Genomic DNA, 21,221 nt, shown 5'->3' on the forward strand with positions numbered 1-21,221 from the left:
CCCAAGTATAGACTTAATAAATTTTTTAAATAAATTGTTTATTTAGGTAAATTACATGGGATGCATATATGAAATTGCAAGTTACTCAGTAACTATGCTAATTTGTATTAGACTATAATTCCATGCAGATTAAAACTAAAACTTGCATTATTGCATTTGATTCATATTGTGTTGTATGTAATAATCATCAGTATTAAAAACAAGCAAACAAACACCTGACAACGTACCCAAAGCAAAACACCTTTGATTGGGCTAATAGGAGAAGAAATGTGAGGTGATCATAAAAGCTGACACACATGTAAATTAGATAATTTTTTGTGGAATAAATGGCAATACTTATAGGAAAATTATATTCAACATAGTTTTATTTATATATAATTAATAGAATATTTCCTGTGGTATAGGTTTTAAAATATTTCTTTTAAAAGATGATAATGTTAATTTATTAGTGGTGTTATTCATGGCATTAATAAATCCAAGTAGAATATGTTTCTTGACAGTGTATAATGTTTTCCAGAAAGAATGACAGTAAAATGCATTTTGGTTTAACTACCCTTCCCCTGAGGATATTGTCTATGGCCTAAATGGAATGCTTTGCAAATTCTTTGTATTCCACTGTATCAAGCACATTCTTTCTCCCCCTTTAAGATTTTTTTTCTGGGTTTTAGAGTCTCGGATATCAGATTACATAAATTTTAGGTTAGGCATAATTTAAGTGATACAGGTCTTGTTGTGCACATTTTCTTAGAAGGGATAACAACTATGATTTCATCTTCTCCTTGGAAAATTCATAAAGTGTTGTTTTGAGTGGTAGAGCAGATACTTATTTGTCTGTACTTGCTACAGCAAGCTTGCTCCAAGGATAGCTCCAGGGCTCTTTCTAAGTTTGAAATGAGAACCATAAAGGGGAAAGTCAGCATATTCACCAGACTGTTTTTTTCTCTAGGTGAATTGAGTGTGTGTGTGTGTGTGTGTGTGTGTACACACATATACATACACACACACATACATACACACTTTGCTGTTTACATTGCTTCTTATTTCCATAGTATTGATCTCTAAACAATTGCTGAATGAGAATTTTAATATCAGACTCTTGCAGTTGTCATTCATCAATTACCCACACACACACAGAATGTAGGTAAAGCTTTGTGGCACTAACGTCAATATTTTTTTTCTTGTATCATTTTCATAACAATTTTAATGAAACCCTGTCCTAGAGGCATCAAAATCTATTTTTGCCATTAGTTATAAATGTTCTTTAGGAGTGTTTTGTTTGTCTATTGCTGTGTAACAAATTTTCCTAAAACTTAGTGGATAAAAACAACAAATGTCATTCATCTTGCATGATTTTTGTGGGTCAGAAATTCAGACAGGGTGTATCAGGGATAGTTTTCCTTGGCTCTGTGGAGCTTAAGTCCTCTGCTAGAATACAGAATCCTTTCATGTACATTAAGTGGTTGTTGATGGCTGTTGACTGAGGGACTTCATGGGGTTGTCAGCCAGGATATCTGTGTGGGCTTTGCTTCCTCACAGCACAGTGGCTGGGTTCCAACAGCCAGTGTCCCAAGAGAAAGCCAAACAGAAGGCATATTGCCTGTTATGACCTAGCCTTGAAAATTACATGGCATCACTTCTATCACATTCTTTTAGACAAGGCAGTCACAAAAGTCATAAACAAAAAGTTTTAGAGGAAGGGAACTAAAATCCCACCACACAAGTAGAATATCAAAGATAAGCAGGATAGGATACATATTGGTGTGACTATCTTTGGACAGTACAGTCTGCCACAATGGGTATTAACAGTCCTGCAAAATTTAAAATGGAAAGTTTAATGAACAAAATATGTACCTTCCACTTGAATTGCTCAGAATCAGTAGGCCGCAATGATGTCATTCTAATATTATGTGTGGAATCTGTGATAGTGATGATAGACTTTACAGACCTATAGTGCTGCTATTTTTCCTATGTAAAACCTTCTACGGATGCCTAGAAAACACCTAACCTAGGGTCTCATACGCTAGATGGTGGCTGTGCACATGAAGAAATGCTAATAAAGTTTTTAATACCTAAGTTAGCAGAAAGCAATAATCGTTGATGACTCTATTTCTCCTGATGTTCTCTCTATATTATCTGTATCTGTGTATAAAATGTGCATACGTCTGCAGTATTTGTTTTATACATATTATGTGTATATGTAATATATAATATATATGCATATAATATATGTGTTATATTATGCATTCTAGACCACATTTGAAAGAAGGCAACCAGAATGGTAAAGTATAATAAACTAACCATGATTAGAATTATTGAAGCATGAGCTGAATAGCGACATCTGTCAGATTTCAAAATGGAAGAGGACAGTAGTAGGAGCAATATAGATTCAGTCATTAGGTTGGAATTCTGAGACTCTATGTGTTCCTTTTATTTAATTATTTATATTTTTATTTAATTATTAATATTCATGAAAGTAGTTCTTTGGTCCTTATCCTAAACTAGCCATTGTATTATTTTGCTCAGGCTGTCATAACAAAGTGTCACAAACTGAGTGGCTTAAACAACAGAAATTTATTTTTGCATAGTCTGGAAGCTAGATGTTTAAGTTCAAGGTGTCTGCAGGGTTGATTTCTTCTACATTCTCTCCTTAGTGTGTACATGGCTGTCTTCTCTCTGTGTCTACATAAGATCTCTCCTTAGTTTTTGTCCGTGTCCTATTATTTTCTTCCTATAAGGACACCAGTCGTGTTGGATTAGGGTCCACTATGATGACTTGATTTTAACTTTATTACCTCTTTAAAGACCTTATCTCCAAATACAGTCACATTGTAAGTACTAGGGTTAGGACTTGTGGGGTGAGGCTCACTTCAGCCAATAATAGCCACTAGATAATATTTTCATATTTATTAAAATAAATAAATACTTTATCCATAAATGTCTTACTCTGCAGTCAGGAGGGGTTTATGAATGCATGTTTCCTGTTCAACGGTCAAGAAAACCGTTGGCTGTTCCAGTTTGCATTTGATGTTCCAAGGATACATTTTTGCCTGCCACAAACATTCCAGTGGTTCGACTATAGTAATAAAATAGGTAACCTTGCAAACTGAATTTACATTGTTCTGTTTTTCCCTATCATAGGTCAGGTTTCAATTTAATTCTAGAAAATATTTGTGCAATATAAGAAATTGTGAAAAGAACTGTTCAAAGGTTGAGTCAAGAAATAAATTAAGATTAAATTAGTTAAAAATATACAAATTCAAAGAACAGAATTTTATAATAAACTTGATAATGGTCCAAATATGTGTCACAAGATGAGAGGTTCCTATTGGTACACAAAAGTACCAGAATTTGGATAATGTGAGATAAGCCTGACTCAATATAGTGTTGTTTTTTACATTTTATAGTTTTGTCCAAAATTTCTAGGATATGGTTATTTTCATATTTATTTCTGTATTTTTTTCTCTAATTAGTTTTACTTAAGGGCATTAACTATTTCTATACAGTTCCTTCATATCTTTAAAAAAGATGCCTGAGATGATACTATCCTTGCATAATATGTTTGCACAAGTTATTTTTCATTTAAATTATTTTAAATTGCTTCTAATTAATTTGAAAGTCTTGGCTTGGTGCTTTTGCCAGTTCTTTCTCACCCATACACACTTTTACTCTATTTTCTGTTATTTTGATCTACTGAGAATTGTGTTTCATTTTGACAAAGAGAGTAAGTAAATACAGACTGTTGAATGCTCTTCTGAATGCTCTGCCTGCAGTATTTGTTTTTGCCTTTCCCTAGCCTTCCACTCCCAGTGACAAGGAGCACTCACCATTTCTCACTTCATTTATTTCAGTAGTATTGCCAGGGATTTGGCCTGCTTTCGTTCCTGTACTTAGATGTTGCCAGGCCACTTGCAGAACATATAAAGCTGATCATGTTGCTTGCTTCTTTGTAAAATGATTGATAGAGTATCCTCACTAACTTCAAAATTACATACTAATGTTTTAGAGTTACTTAGAAGGTACTTCAGGTGTTGAGAAAAGATGTATCTCCACTCTTCAACTCCTTACCTCTTTTCTAGACCCAGCCACACTGAAATATTTGAATTTCTCAAGATATATGACATTTTCTTATATCTCATTGCCTTTTAGCACAGTCTTTCCTATGCTTTGCTAGTGTCTTTTCTTTTCCCCAGTGCCTCCATTTTTCTTGAATCTCTGTCATTCATCAGACAGAGATTTATGGAGTTCCTCCTTTGTGTCTGGAACTATGCTAAGAAACAGGGAGTGGACAAGATAGCATTTGTCCTGCTCTTCCAGTCACAGTGATTACTTTACCTGGCTGGCTTCTTTGGTAGTACTTTTTATATGGTGTTCATTCCTTACTACACTAAATTATATTCATGGCAAATATTTTATCTTTTATTTTCATCAGTCTCATACCTACTACAGTGCCTGGACATGATATAGTTCAGTGAATGCTACTGATGGAATCAATATGTATCCTGCTTTTGTTCAGTGTGTGTTTATTTATAGTCATGATGCAATGACTTGTATTTTATCTGCTTATTTTTGATTCTGGACTAATATTTCATCAGAAGAGCCTTTTATAAGCACTGGATTAAGGATGTTAATTCATAAAAAGTATTGAGAGATTCACTAAAACTAGTATGTGATACCTAAATGTATGTATTGTTGGCTGGTATATTTATCAACCAGAGAAACAGAACCTTACGTGCTTCTTGGGGGTGGGGGTGGGGGTGGTGGGTGCTGGGCGCTGACTAGGCCAGTAAGGGAAGGCTGGAACTTTTGACATGGGTAGAATTTTGTCTTCATTAAGAAGCCTCAACTACTTTTAAGGCTTTTCAGTGATTGAATCAGGCCTACCCAGATTACCTATGACAGTCTTCCTTACTTGAAGTCAGCTGTAGTGGGTTGTAATCATATCTACAGAATATCTTCACAACACATACACATTCCACAGAAACATGCATTTTTGTCATTTATATTCACTGATCTACTCAAGCACCTATAAACAGTGCTAGGCAAGAAGAATCAACAGCAATTGATTACAAATAAATATGAAAAAATAATATTTTTTCTAAATTATATATTTTCCTTTGCCGTAGATAAATGTATGTAATAGTGGGTTCTTCCTGACACTCAACACACATTCTGTGGAGCAAGAGGGAAATAGTTGTTGTAAATCATTTTGAAATACAGAGCTTGGAACTCAAAGCATTTTTGTGAGTCACAGCTGTGCTGTGTTGTGAGGCAAATTGCTTAATGCTTACACAGTTTTCCTAGGGTAAAGAATTCAGATATAAGAATACTCTTGAATAGAAACACAATTGGAAAAGATAAACTATTAAACTTACTCTTCAGAACACATGATAGGTATTTAAATAAGGAGCAACAGGAAGCATTGTCAGTAGCATGGTGGGGTCAGGCAAATTGATTGAATTCTGGTTTTGCTACTCCCAATCTGTCTGACCTTGAACACTGTAAAATCGGGATAATAATATTACCCCATACAATTTTTCTGAGTGGTCAGGATGATACTGTAACTTTAATGCATATTTAGTAGTAATGCATTAATGCATAGTATGTATTATATGTAACTAATGTGTAGTTAGAAGGATGCCTACTACATAATGATATTTAAGCATTCGTTAAATAAATGTTACCCTTTTGCTGGGTTAAGCTTCACCAGTGGGTTGTTCTGTGGTAAATACATAGACCCTGGATATTTGGACAGGAAAGGGGAAGGTGAACACTTTTTCAAGTCAAAAACAAATGCTTTTCCTTTACACCTGTAATTTGTTCATTGATAGTAAACAGTTCTGGTGAATTGGGGTGGTGATTTCAAATGTAGTTACACATGATGGTTATGAGTTAATTATGATCTAGCCATATTCAGTAATTTTAATGTTCTAATTTTGCATTGAAGAGAAACATGTCTCTCCTAGAAATCTTTGGCACTTGTGTGAACATTTAAAAAATATGTTGCTTTCCCAGTGATTTAAAATTGATTTTATAAATTAAAGACCAAACAAAGATAGAAGTTCAGTAATCAAATGAAATAGTTTTGATTTATCAAACTGGAGAAAAGAGTAAAACAATTTCAGTATTTAGGTCTTGCATCTCAGTTTATTATGGGTCTTAAAGAAATGTTTTGTACAATACAGTTGATATTAGAGAGTCATTTCATATAATAGCATATTTTTTGTGGTGTAATAAGTTACGTGACAAAGTCAGACTACACAGTTTTAAACCTAGAAATGATTTCTACTTTGCCATAAGATTTTTATATTTCTGATGCAGAGGTTCCAGTAGTTTTGATCATTTTTGGTGTTCATATACTTATAACTACTCAGGAATAAATGGGAGTAGTGCTTAGGAGCAAATCCTAGCATAAGTAATTTTTGTCACTCTCAAACATTTTCTCTCATTTTAAAACTCCTATTTGTGGGGCCACTGTAGGATCAAGCCTGGTGTCGAGCTCTGTGCTGACCACGTGAAGCCTGCTTGGGATTCTCTATCTCCCTCTTTCTCTGCCCCTCCCCTGCTTGTGCTCATGTTCTCTCTCTCCATATTTCAAAATAAATGAGTAAACTAAACAAACAAAAACCTTCCTATTTGTATAACTCATATTCAAATGTTAGTTTCTTATGTCCAAGTCATTGTTTTTGTAGTTGTGGGTGGTTGTGACAATGGACTTCCTCCAGATGCAGTTCAAGCATTTCTCCATGAGACCCTCTCAGAATGGCCTGATTAGTGACCCTAATATTGTTAAGAAAACCTCCATCTGTGTAGAAAGAAATGGGACTTTAATTTTTCAGTCAGGCTGACTCTGACAATTCCAAGTAACAGAAGCCTGTGATGGAATTTTCTATGGTTCATGCAATATAGTTAAACAAAGATTCTTTTCACAGAAGAACAAATTTAGCATGTAAATTTATAGGTTGGTGCCTCAAATTATTATCTGCATCTTTGGTTGGAAGTAACAGTGGAAAATTATCGATTTCTCAACTCATGGATGCTGGAAACTTACTTGAATATGCAATGCCTTGGCATGTCTTACGTTTTTTAAGTTGTATTATGAAATAATTATCTGCTGTTGCCTAAATTTAACTTTTAAAAAATTTATAAGTGAATAATATTTGCTATACATGATTGAAACTATATAAGTACAATTAAATAATGCGAATAATCAAAAGTTGGGAGTTCCTGTTTGTTTCACTCTCAACTTTTTTATAAAGCCACAGTTTTTCCCATCATGAGAGTTCGGTCTGAGTAGTGAAACATTTGCTTTTGTTTTTTAATTTTTATTTTAGTGAGAGAGAGAGCATGAGTGGGGGAGAGTGGCAGAAGGAGGGACGGAGGGAGGGAGGGAAGTAGGAAGACAGAGAGAGAGAGAATGAGAAAGAATTTCAGGCAGGCTCCATGCCCAGTACTGAGCCTGCCATGAATCTAGAACCCATGATCCTGGGATCATGACTTGAGCCAAAATCAAGAGTTAGATGCTTAACTGACTGAGCCACCCAAGCACCCGTGGAGGTCTTTTTTAAACTTGAAATTTCCCTTTAATCTGTATCATCAAGTTTATTTTAATGGCAAATATAATGTTTTCCCCTTTAGTCCTATTTATATAATTCTTCAAAAATAATTTATGCGTTTGTGTCATTGTAAAAATGAACATAATTAAATTATTATACAGAGTAGTTCAAATTATGACCATTGTTATATGAGTTTCTGATTTCCTTTTTGTATGGACCATAATTTTGAAGAATATATCTTGCTTTGTCAGAATATAATGATCACATAAATATCCATTACTCTATAGGTTCTCAGAAACTGTTTCTCTTCTCAGTGACATACTGCTAAGGTTTCCTTTATTTTTTTCTTTCTACCTCAGAATGATAGAGCCTAGGCATATTCATTGTTTTGAAAAATCTGTACTTCCCTTTTATTATTCCATTCACTTTTTTTAGGCCTTAACTTATTTAAAAAATATATTGGAATATAATTGACATATAATATTGTATTAGTTTGAGGCATATAACATAACGATTCAATAATTCTGTACATTACTCATTGCTCATCACACATTATCCATATAACATCCTTCATCATACGACTTGATGACAATACTATTAACTATATTCCCTCTGCTATACTTTTATTTCCATGACTTATTTATTTTATTATTGCAAGTTTGTACCTCTTAATCCCCTTTATCTATTTTGCCCATCCTCCTACTGACCTCCCCTCTGGCAACCACCAGTTTGTTCTCTGTATTTATGAGTCTGTTTTGCTTTTTTGTTTGCTCTTTTTGTTTTTATTTGTTTGGTTATTTATTTTGTTTTCTAGATTCCACATATAAGTGAAATCATGGTATTTATCTTTCTCTTTTGACTTCATTTAGTGTAATACCTCTAGGTCCATTTATGTTGTTGTGCCTGGCAAAAACTCATTCTTTTTTATGGGTGTGTAATACACCAGCGTGTTTGTGTGTGTATTTCACACCTTTTTTTTTTTTTTTTTTTTTTTGTCTGTTGATGGGCACTTGAATTGGCTGTCATAAAAATGATACTTTTTTTGGTTGTCATAAATAATGCTGAAATAAGTGTGAATATATCTTTTTAAATTATTGTTTTTTCTTTCTTTGTATAAATGCCCAGTAGTAGAATTATTGGATCATAGTATTTCAATTTTTATTTTTTTCAGGAACCTCCATACTGTTTTCTCCAGTGGTTGCAACAATTTATATTCCAAAAACGGTGTATGATGGTTCCCTTTTTTCTACATCCTCACCAGCACTTGTTATTTCTTGTCTTTTTGATAGTAGTCATTCTGACTGGTGTGAGGTGATATCTCTGATTAGTGATGTTGAGCATCTTTTCATGTGTCTGTTGCCATCTCATCTGTATGTCTTCTTTGGAAAACTGTCCATTCAGTTCCTCTGCCCATCTTCTTCTTTTCTTCTTCTTCTTTTTTTTTTATGTTTATTCTTGAGAGAGAGAGAGAGAGAGACAGAGAGGGCGTGAGTAGGGGAGGGTCAGAGAGAGAGAGAGGGAGACACAGAATCTGAAGCAGGCTCCAGGCCCTGAGCTGTCAGCACAGAGCCCGATGGAGGGGTTGAACCCACGAACTGTGAGATCATGACCTGAGCCGAAGTCAGATGCTTAACTGACCCTGGTGTCCCTCCTCTGCCCGTTTCCTAATTGGATCGTTTGGGTTTTTTGGTGTTGCGTTGTGTAAGTATATATCATGTATACTAACCCCTTATTGGATATATCATTTACAAATATCTTCTCCACTCACTTTTTTGAAGTTATAATTTCTCTATTATTTAATGGCTTAACTGGCATTTATTACATTAATTCTTGTATTTAGTGTGAATTAAATATAAAGGTATTAAAAACTTGAATGTAATTTAATTTCCGCTAAATACAAGAGCTTTGCCATTTACATTGATTTCCTAACCATGTATCTTTAGACCAGTGTAGTGTCACTTTTATTATATAATAATTAACGGAGCTTATTTTTCATTGACTTAGTTATTCATTGTTTTTTAACCTCAATATCTATGAGAGTGCTATAACTTGTTCTAGCCTCTAGATAATAAAAACTAAGTATTGATACTAATAATTACCTTGTGTAAACAAATGCTCCCTATTTTTGAAAATTTTTCTTGTTCACCTACAGTCTTTTCCCTGCTCACTTCTCTCTTTTCATTTTTAAAGATAATTTAGCTCTATTTTCCCTCATAGAGATCTAGATAAATCCTTTTACTTAATCTGGTAAGCAGGTTACTGTTCTAACACTTGAAATATTTCTAAAAGAATTCAAAGATTTATTAAAATTATTTCTTTCTTGCCCACAGTAGAATCCTACCATTAAACATATTTCTTGGAACATACCAGTTAGTTCAGTAAATATTTATTGAATAACTGAGTGGCATACCGGAGGAATTAATTAGTTACAGGGAAAATTTCATTTTTTATTCATTTTTTTAATATATGAAATTTATTGTCAAATTAGTTTCCATACAACACCCAGTGCTTATCCCAACAGGTGCCCTCCTCAATACCCATCACCACCTCCCTCCCACCCTCCATCAGCCCTCACTTTGTTCTCAGTTTTTAAGAGTTTCTTATGCTTTGGCTGTCTCCCACTCTAACCTCTTTTTTTTTCCTTCCCCTCCCCCATGGGTTCCTGTTAAGTTTCTCAGGATCCACATAAGAGTGAAAATATATGGTATCTGTCTTTCTCTGTATGGCTTATTTCACTTAGCATCACACTCTCCAGTTCCATCCACATTGCTACAAAGGGCCATATTTCACTCTTGCTCATTGCCACTTAGTACTCCATTGTGTGTATAAAACACAATTTCTTTATCCATTCATCAGTTGATGGACATTTAGGCTCTTTCCATAATTTGGCTATTGTTGAGAGTGCTGCTATAAACATTGGGGTACAAGTGCCCCTGTGCATCAGTACTCCTGTATCCCTTGGGTAAATTCCTAGCAGTGCTACTGCTGGGTCATAGGGTAGGTCTATTTTTAATTTTTTGAGGAACCTCCACACTGTTTTCCAGAGTGGCTGCACCAGTTTGCATTCCCACCAACAGTGCAAGAGGGTTCCCGTTTCTCCACATCCTCTCCAGCATCTATAGTCTGATTTGTTCATTTTGGCCACTCTGACTGGCATGAGGTGATATCTGAATGTGGTTTTGATTTGTATTTCCCTGATGCAACAGGGAAAATTTTAAATGTAGTAGATTTTTCTTCTCCCAACTATGTTGGAATTGTTTGATGTAGACTCAAAGCACATGCTAAGAGTAAATTAAATTAAAAAAAAAAGAGAGAGAAGAAGAGTAGAAGAAACAAAAATCTGTTTGATGGCATTAGAGAGACAAAGAAAGCAGCTCCCCCCACACATACTTTGACACATACTCGATACTAATGTTTGTATCTTGAGTGCCACATATTTGCTTGAGATTCAGTTCTGCTCTTGGCGGTCATCTAGTTTATATCACAGACTCCACCCCTGAGTGGATTAGTAATTCAGCAAATATTTTTAGCGGAAGGTGAAGAACATTAAGATCTGTTCTTATACTTCTTTCTCTTTGAGATCATAGTCCCACACTTCTTGGCAGACTTGTATGACCTTAATTGTATTGTTGCCTTCTCTGTCATTAATGTGGCTATCATCTTTAGTATTTGCCTCTTTCTGTATTGGGGAGAGGGTTTAATTTATTGTTTGCCACTTATTGAAGTGAGTACTTAGATCAGCAATTATTGATCTTTCATTTATAATCAATTCAAACACCACTTACATCACTAGAAGATTTCATTTCTTTGCTACACTTCTCATTTCCACCATCAAATTCCTTCCTTAGATTATCCATTTTTGTAAAGTGTCACATGAGTTCATCACTGGGAGACAAGGAAACAATGGGACTACATACTTTGAGACTTGGGCTTAAATTGAGTAGCAGATGCATCATGACCAGTTATTGATAGACTTTGAAAAAAGTGATGTGTGTGTCTAATCATGATGCACATTTCTTATTTGTACTCAAAGTACATGCTCAGAGTAAGTAGAGACTATTTGTGTAGTGATTTGCGGATCAAAGGGCTGCTAGAGAAGTTCATAGTTTGTACAATTATACACAGTATCGATATATCATGCGAACTGAAATGTGAGCCATTTTTGAGAGTTCTGGTGTTATTTAACTAAACCATGTAACTTAAATTTGTGCTTATCAGAATCATGTAAAGCAAGAATTTACAGCTTTATTGCATTAATTATCAGTAAAATTTAAATTAAAGCGACAATGTGATACCACTATATACACTTATAGGAATAGCTGTGGTAGGCAGAATTCTAAGATGACATGTGACTCTAACCCTTGTATGATTCCTTCCACTGGGAAGATGGGACATCACTACTGCAATTATATTATATTCCATGGCAAGAGAGACTTTGTAGATGTACTTATGATTACTAACCAGTTGACTTTGAGTTAATCATAAAGGCGATAATCTGTATGGGCCTAACCTAACGAGCTTTTGAAAAGCAGAGTATATCTTCCCCAGTTGTTAGCAGCAGAAGAGATCAGAGCATGAGAGAAATTTGATGCATGAGAGGGTTTTAATGTGAAGAATATTCTTCATTGCTGAGATAGACAAGCCATTGACCACTGACTTATCAGAAGCTTCTAGGAGTTCAGACTGATTCCTGGCCAATAGCCAGCTAGGTAAAGGAGACATGAGTCCAACTACCTCAATAAAGTAAATTTTGCTAACAATGTCATTAATCTCAAAAATGGATTCTTCCCCAGAAACCTAACAGCACAGCCTGGCTGTGAACCTGAAATTGGCGTTGTGGGAACTTAACTCTTGAGTGGGAATTATGTAACAAAGTTTAGGTCTTTCTTTGTAATCTGTATACCTAATCAGAGAACTCAACTGAGTTCACTGGACTTCTTACTTACAGAATTATGAGATAATAAATGGGTGCTCTTTTAAGCTGCTAAATTTGTGTTAATTTTTCATGCAGCAATAAAAAATTCGTACAGTAGTAAAATTTTAAAAAACTGGCAAAAGTTAAGTGTTGATTCAGATGTGGAACAACTGAAACTCTTCTGTTTTGGGGAATGCAAATTAGTCCAATCAGTTCAGAAAAACGTTTGGCAATATCTACTAGAGGTGAAGGTGGGACATATGAACATATCCCAAGAGCAGTTGCTAGATATTTTGCAATAAAATAAAAAAAGAAAAAAAAATGTAGAGGTATGTTTATAGACATTTCAAAATAGCCTCAGAGCAGAGCAGTTCTAAATGTCCATCACCAATAAAATGCATAAATATATTTTGTAAATTCATTCAGTGCAATGCTACACAGCTATGAGAATGAACAAATACTGCTACACATGAATGGGTCTTATAGATGTATATTGAGTGAAATAAGCCACATGTAAAATAGTACACACACAGAAGAGGATGATTTCCTTCATGCTAAGGTCAGAAATAGACCAACCTAATCTATGGTTATTTAAGTAATAATAATGGTTAAGTTTGGGGGCTGCAATAGTGATTGGGAAGAGGTACCACAGGGAGTTTTAGGGTTCTGGTAATGCTTTACTTATTGATCATAATGCTGATTAAACAGTTGTGTTCATTTTGGAAAGATTCATTTAACTGTATATGATTTATGCACTTCTTATTCTTCAATGAAAATCTTTTTTTAAACAAAGGGCTATAAAGTATTGGCAGCACCTTTTCTCCTGTGTGGCTTAAAAAAATAAAAATTACCTAAGGTCATTCAGCTAGTGAGTGGAAAGACTCAGAGTGGAAAATGATAATGAGAGATCATTTAATGGTAATTAATGTTTTAGTTAAATTATACCTTTCATTTGACTGAAAATTTAAAAAAAAAAACAGAAAAAGGGAACGTGTAATAGTCAATAAATAATTTTGACATTTACAATTAATTTTTTTAATAAAACAGTTTGTCGGGAGGATTCATACCACTCTGTAGTCTCATGTGCTGCTGTGGTCCTTACTCCTATGGAACCAACCATAGAAATGAAGAAAAGAGAAGAACTAAAATTTCCTGAACCTTCCAAACAGTAAGTTATTTGTTTAATGCTTTAGAACTTTGTAAAACAAATTAGATGACTGATCAGAATTGGATTGCTCAGAAATTATGATTTATAATGAATGTGTTAATGCTAGTATATCGAAAGGACAGAAATAATTTTGTATGATATTTAAAAAGTCAATCTATCCTTTATTGTGTCAGTGAATAACTTCTGCATCTTCTGCCTTCATCTGTTTGAGCTATATTCCATTCAAGTTTTGTTGTGTTACCTTAGGGACATGAAGCATTTTATTTCTTTAACACAGGTGATGGTGGATACACTGTTCTTGGATGGCTTATTTTATAGTTGTAGGCTTTGGTTGTGTAAAATGTGATCAATTCTTAATATAAACTTACTAGCTTAAAGTTGGCTTGCATTTTTATAAGGAATGAAAGTTATTAAGTATTTTAAATAAATTACTCTGAATGAAAATTTACACTAATGCTTCTACATTTTTACTATATAAGTTTCACTTAAATTTAGATTTGGTCTTATATTGAATAAATGATACATTTTTTTTCTTACAGAGAGAATTAAATTCATGGTAAGAAATGTAAACTCCATGCACTTGACATGTCAAATAAGCTAGAATATTTCCAGGTATGCATTATATAAATGAAAAGGGGAAGCTGACTGATATTTTCCAATGAAACTAGTGCCATTCCCACTTTAAGGTCTCAGACGGCGGACTAGGTGATGGATGGTGTTGCCATGTAATCTGGCTGACCACCACATGAGCCAGGTAGTACCTTGAAGCACCTACTGTTTTCCCCATTGGTTTACACTGTATCACACTTGTTTTGTTTCTGATGCGTTTCTACTGGATGAGTTCCTGAGGACAGAGTTTCCTGGAACATGATAGTGCCTGATACTCTTTGTGAAATCAATTAGAAAATCCTTTAATGTTACATTCAATAATGTTGAATTCAAATGGAGCAATGTATATATTTGATAGCATGAAGATAGGCAGTATTAATATTCTCATTATAAAGAAATACTAACCAATTCAGGAAGTAATGATTGTAATTCAGTTTTAATACAATCTAAAAGTGAAAACAACTTAACTGCTCTTAATATAATCTAATTTTTAGGTTTCAATTTTTTGTCTAATAGGAGGAAAATTACATCTCATGTATGCCAGTGGAATTATATTAGAAAACCCAAGTGCATTTTCTGCAATATCTGAATGAGTTTACATAAGTTACCTATATATTTATAAATAGGATCTTAAATTCTTTTAATTATGTTTTAGTGATTTTTCTTAAAGCTGGGAATAGTGTTATTTGCTTACATAAAATACCCTTTTTTCCAGTCTTCAGCTACTTCATAAATATTCATTCTTCTTTATTCTGACATAAAGCAGACTATTAACTGGCTCTCTCTCTCTCTTTTTTTTTTTTTTTTTGTCCTTTTCTGTTACCCTGCATTCACTCTGATGCTCCTTTGTATTATCTGAATCTACTTTCTTATTAAACATTCTCACTTAACAATATCATTCATTCATTCATTCATTCATTCACATAGCTTTGTTACTGTTTTTGTTTTCCTGAGTCAGAGAGTCCTTCGTTAAAATCTTAATTCTGCTACGATATATATTAGATGGAAATTGGGGACATTTTACTAAACTCTCTGTGCTTTCCTTTCTTCATCTGTTAATTGGGGTGATACCACCATCCTTTTGCAGTCATTGTATTATGTGAAGTCATATTGGTAAAGGACTCAAAATCTAAAAATCCACAAAAGTATTAGTCATGTTATCCCTTCCATAGCTTCAATTGTCAACATTATCAATGACTTACAAATGCGTATTCTTCTTCTGAAGGCTTTTCTGAATGCAGGTGTAATATTTAAAGTTGTTGACCCGAGTAGGTATTCTACTGAATCTTATAGTACGTATACCTAAAACCAAATTAATGACATCTATAAGCCCTTAAACATTGATTCTTTCTGACTTCTATATTTATGTACAACCACCATTTTTTTCCTTTTCTGAAAAATCTCATTATGTTTTCTCTCTCACATCTCACATTCAATTACTTATTGGTTTCTTGATTAATGTCTCCATTATATTAATACCCTTTTTGCTGACCAGGAAGGCAGATATACCACATATTTAAAAATTTTTTCTAATATTGTATATTCAATTGTGATCCTAATGAAGACATTCAAATAGTGGCCATTGTATCAAATGGAGATTACATATGCCCTTCATACTTCAAACTGCTATTTTGAGAATTAATTGATACATATGAATATATGACAAAAAGACAACATAAATGCAGAGGCATAGCAATTAATTCAAAACTCTCATTTGCTAATGAGAGCAGCTGCATTGTAAATTGGTTTTAGAAAGATCAAGGGTAGTGATTCGTTTTGGCTCATGTAATTAAAAAAGTATAGAGGTAGAAACTTCCTCCAGTATGTTTGGGTCTGGTACTCAAATAGTGTCATAAAAGTTCATTCTTTCCATCTGCATCTCTTTGCTTTGCTCTCCTCTGCAGTTTTCATTTTCAAGGAGGGTCCTCTAAAGGTGACATTACTGCCTTCAGCAGCTAGTGGGGAAGATTTTTATCTTTTCAGTAAATCCAGTGGAAAGAGCTTCTCTTTCCCTTTAATCAAAACAAAACAAAAACCAAGATTTGAATGTCACTGGCTTTGACTAGCTTAGCTTATTTGACATGATTTTGCTGAAACAATTGCTGTGTCCCAGAGTATTTGATGATGTGATTGACTAGAACCAGGTTACGTGACAGACTCTGAGGCAAAGTGTGAAGGTGAGAGGGGACGGGTGATTCCATCCTTGAAATATGGATGATGTTGATAAAATAAGGCAGGGATAGATGCTAGGAAGACAAAACAATGGATGTTCAACATAACTAATAATATTATCACCATTAGTTTTACAAGTCAGAATTCTTTATATTTTTCAAACCAAAGACGTTGAAAGACATTAAAATACAATTATGAATACCTTTGTTTCTTGTTTTAGGTGTTTATCACATAATTTTATTTCATGTCAGCTAGCTGTGCTATTGAGGCCATTAGGAATTGAGGCCTTGGGTAGGTTTTTGGTAACTTTCTTAACCACAATTTATTCCTTTTCAGTGTGGAAGTTACTTTATCTACCTTATAGTGAAAGTCCTGAAGCACAATAAAAAGGAAAGAATATTAAAAAAATTTGTATTTTTTTACAACAAATATGTTAGGGAAATAACCACATCACATTTTTATAAATGAAGTTACCAAAACCCTTTATGATATTACTTTTGTGTTTTGGGCCTTCTCATTAAGAAATATAATTCACTAATATAATACTGACATATTAGAATGTTGTAAGTTGAGGCATTGTGTTTAAATATCTAGTGTTTTCTTTAAATTCAGGAAGAAATTATTTCTTGAAATAATTTTCCCCTCTATACAGACTTCATATGATAAATTCATAAACCACTGAGTCTTTGAAACATAGGACCCTTTAGAGTCATGTAATTCAGAACTCAGCAAATCTCTTGCTAAGAAGAACTTGCTAAGAACAATTGCTAAGAAGAACATATCCTCTCAGTGTATGGGCTTCAGAATACATAAGATTGTACAGGAGACAGAATATGTATGACAGTTTATTTTTGAGGATGTTATAGTCCAGGTGAAGAATGAAGTCTAGGTGAAAAACACAAACCTAAAAAAGATAAACCTCAGGCAACAGATGCTATTTATCAATGTAAGATACAGATTTAGGTTAGGTGTATGATTACTTAAAGTTATGTAAGACTTATTGATATATCAGTATAAACTTAGGAAATAAAGCCAGAATATTGGTCATAATTATGGCATTGTGTCGATATATCACTTTAGAATGTAAGAAAAATCTTATGACTGAAATATTTACATTTTAAAAATTGTCATGTGTTTATCAGGTTTTAGACACATTCAACTAGGAAAATATAAGAGTTAGGAATTCCTATAAGGGATAAAGTATAAATTTGTCAGCATAGCAAATAATAGAGAGAAAACATCCAGTCTTTTAGGAAAGAAAGCTATATTCTGAGCACTATAGCGGGAAAGAATTAGAGCTTTTCTCTTGCTGATGTACCTAAAGGTCATCTTAATTCTGAAAATAAGGGTGTTGATTTTACTTTATTTTTTATTTTAGTCTTATAGGTCACTAAATATGGAAAGAATACTCTGTAGAAAAATAGAAAAATCTTTATGATCCAAAAAGAGGCTGTACAATTTTCAAATAATTTGATCATCAACATAGAATGTTGAAATCAAAGTTTTGATGGTGAAGCTTTATAAATAAAATCATAGTATTAAACATATGTTTACATAGAGGCACCTGGTGGCTCAGTCAGTTGAGCGTCCAACTTTGGCTCGGGTCATGATCTCACAGTTCATGAGGTCAAGCCCCGCTTTGGGCTCTGTGCTGACAGCTCAGAGCCTGGAGCCTGCTTCAGATTTAGAGATTCTCTCTGCCCTTCCCCTCTTCTCACTCTGTCTCTCTCTCCCTTAAAAGTATATAAACATTAAAAAATAATAAGAAAAAATATGTCCAGATATCCAGAAACTCATAAATTTGTTACTCAAATTTATGCATTTCTTAAATCACAGTTATGTGCAAATGAGTGCTTCAAGAACTGTGTATAAAATTCAAACTCTGAAGAGTACCGCTTCCATGATAGATTATGGATTTTATTTTGTGCTTTCATTAGAAATGTGTTTGTTGCAAATCGTGCACTTTGTATGTAACACGGCTTGATACCTGAAATGAAGGGATTTTATAGCCATTGTAAATTTAGAAATAAAGAGGTAAAGGAAGAGAGAAATAATTCTATTTTTTTTGGTCATTTCCATGTTTTTATTTTATTTTATATAGACAAATCTAAACTTCCTAAGATACTTGATTTATTGTTTCAATTTGTGCAAATGAGGCGTTATGTCAACATGCTGTCATTCACTCCAAGTTTCAAGGTCTTCCTGTAATAATGCTTCATGGCCTTGACATGAAGAAGGTTCTTTGAGCTACTTCTGAAGGGACACAGATGCTATCATTCAGTACAGAAGATCTTATTTTTTAAGAATGGCTAAAACTAACCTATTTTATTCTTAGAGGATACTTGACATAAGTTTAAAGTTCTGTCAGCTCTTTTTTATTTATTTTTATCTGAATGAATAATGTATGTATGCTAAATTTGCAAAAGTTTAAGTACTCTCTAATGTCAGAGTTGTTGCACAAACTCTGTAGTTGTACTGGAGACACATCAAAGAATCCTTTTAAAAGCTAATCTCCAGCTTTTTTTTTACAAATTTCAGGGGGATATATTTATTTATGATTTCACATAGACATTTATTCATTAATCCATAAAAAATAGGTAATTCTTGAGTATTTGTTTTGATCTTTGCACTCTGTTCCAGGTTTGGATCTTAATTAAAAGGCAGGTGCGATCTCTTATGAAAATTTAGAGTGTAGTCAGGGAGACACATGCTAATTGATTAATTGCAACAAGAAATGCAAGATTGTGGATATGACAATGGCTATAATGTAGAGGTATATCCTGTAATAAGGGCTTATAATAAGGAGCTTTAACTTAGCCAAGAAGGTGAAGAGAAAACTTCCCTGAGGAGGTGACACAAGCTAAGATCTGAAGGATATTAGTTAACTAAATGAAAAAGCAAAGGAGGACTTTGCCATCAGAGAGAAAAGCTTGAGCAAATGCTCTGTGATGGCTGGGAGCAGGGGGGATATTGAAAGAAGGTTGGTGGGGATAAAGGAAGCCAAAAACATGTTTTTTAAGCAGAGCCCAGGTGACACATGGGGACAGTGGTGTCATAGAGCCCGCTTGGGAGAGCAGGTTTGTTATTATTTCTTCCCAGCTCCAGACTCAGGTATCTCACATTGGAAACCTGAAATCAGCTGGAATGTTTTTATTTATTGCCAAAGTCTACAAATAAGGGCTTTTCCCCTCCCCGAGAGAGCTGGCTAGCTATTTAGTAACACACCCCTGATGAAGGACAGATTGAGTGTCTGTTATTGAGACCAGTTAGGTGATGGCTGACAGTAGCTTGGACTAGGATGCTGGCACTGGGGTGGTGAAATGTGAAAAGAGAACTGAGTCAATTTATACTCCAGAACCTAGGCAAATTCACTAAGGTTATTAAAGCTAAAATTTACAGTATATTATCAAGCACTCACAGTAAGGATAAAGAAGAAATATCTACACTGCTAATTATAATTCTGATAAAAAAAAGTAATGTAATAGTGTGACAATCTTACCATATTATTGTGAATTAGTAATAGTTTTTAGTCAACGAAGAGTTTTTATATTCTTTTAATTTATATTGTTATTAATGAAACTATCTAAATGGGAAACATGTATATATACATAAACGTGCTTTGCACAAAATTTCTTTCTGAATCTTTTTCATTGATTCTCACTGGAAATTCATATAAATATAAATAAATTCCACTTAGGTCCTTGTATAAATATTATGATTCCTTACTAGTAATTTCCCTCTTATATTTGGTCTCTACCGTTTATTACCCTCTTAGTGTCTTAAATCTCTCCAATTTAAAAAAGAAATCAGAGGGGTGCTTGTGTGGCTCAGTCGGTTAAGCGTCGACTTCAGCTCAAGTCATGATCTCACAGCTATTCGGCTCGAGCCCTGCATCGGGCTCTGTGCTGGCAGCTCAGAGCCTGGAGCCTGCTTCGGATTCTGTGTCTCCCTCTCTCTCTGCCCCTCCCCCACTCGTGATCTGTTTCTCTCTCTCTCAAAAATAAATAAACATTAAAAAAATTTCTTTTAAAGAAATCAGAAATTGAGGCATGGTGTAAATGGAATCACATAGTATGTGGTCTCTTGTGTAAGGCCTCTGTCACTCAGCATGTTTTTGAGGTTCATCCACATTGTTATAGGTGCCATGGTCATGCCCTTTTATTAGTGAGCTGTGTTGCATGGGGTGAATGTGTCACAGTTTGATTATTCATTCTGCCCTGTTCTCCTTTGACCACACTTTCAAACCCACTAAATTACAAAACTACAGGACCTCTGGGTTTGCACAGAGAAGTCATAATGGCCATCCTTATCCAAACCCACCCTTATACTATTCATATCCAGTGCTTGGTTCAGTGCCCATGAAGAAGTTGCCCAACCCCTGCTTACACATCTCTAATGATAGGTAGCTCATTACTTTACAGGACAGCTTTTTCTATCTTTGGCCATCCTGGCCTGTTAGAAAACTCTTCTTCATTTTCAAATCTACCTTCCTAATTATTCCCACAGAGGACCCAGTTCTCATTCTGAGGCCATTCAAGGTCCAGCTCCCTCCTTCTCACCACAGGCCTTAGGGATCCAGAAGTCGAAACCTCTACTGGGCAATGTATTGATAATCTTTAACTTATAGGGATAGATTAGCTATTTTTTGGTAGTATATAATATTACATTATATAAATGTATCAAAATGTATCCAGTCTTCTGTTAAAGGGTATATACATGGCTTGCAATGTTTGCTTTATAAACAGTTCTGCTATGAACATTCATGGGCTTTTAGAGTTGGTGTGAAGTTTCTCTGCAAACATGA

General features: G+C 34.2%; 1 protein-coding gene across 5 annotated transcripts in view; it reads left to right on the plus strand.

The window, feature by feature from the left end:
- CCSER1 (coiled-coil serine rich protein 1) overlaps positions 1–21,221 on the plus strand; it is a 1,275,653-nt gene that overhangs the window by 274,778 nt on the left and 979,654 nt on the right. For all 5 annotated transcript variants that reach the window (XM_078445883.2, XM_078445885.2, XM_078445887.2 and 2 more), the window contains exon 5: positions 13,516–13,636. In XM_078445883.2, coding sequence (XP_078302009.1) covers positions 13,516–13,636 — 121 coding nt within the window. The remainder of the gene's footprint in view (positions 1–13,515; positions 13,637–21,221) is intronic.

The sequence above is a fragment of the Panthera onca genome, chromosome B1, assembly GCF_046562875.1.
Source record: "Panthera onca isolate mPanOnc1 chromosome B1, mPanOnc1 haplotype 2, whole genome shotgun sequence".
Lineage (NCBI taxonomy): Eukaryota > Metazoa > Chordata > Mammalia > Carnivora > Felidae > Panthera > Panthera onca.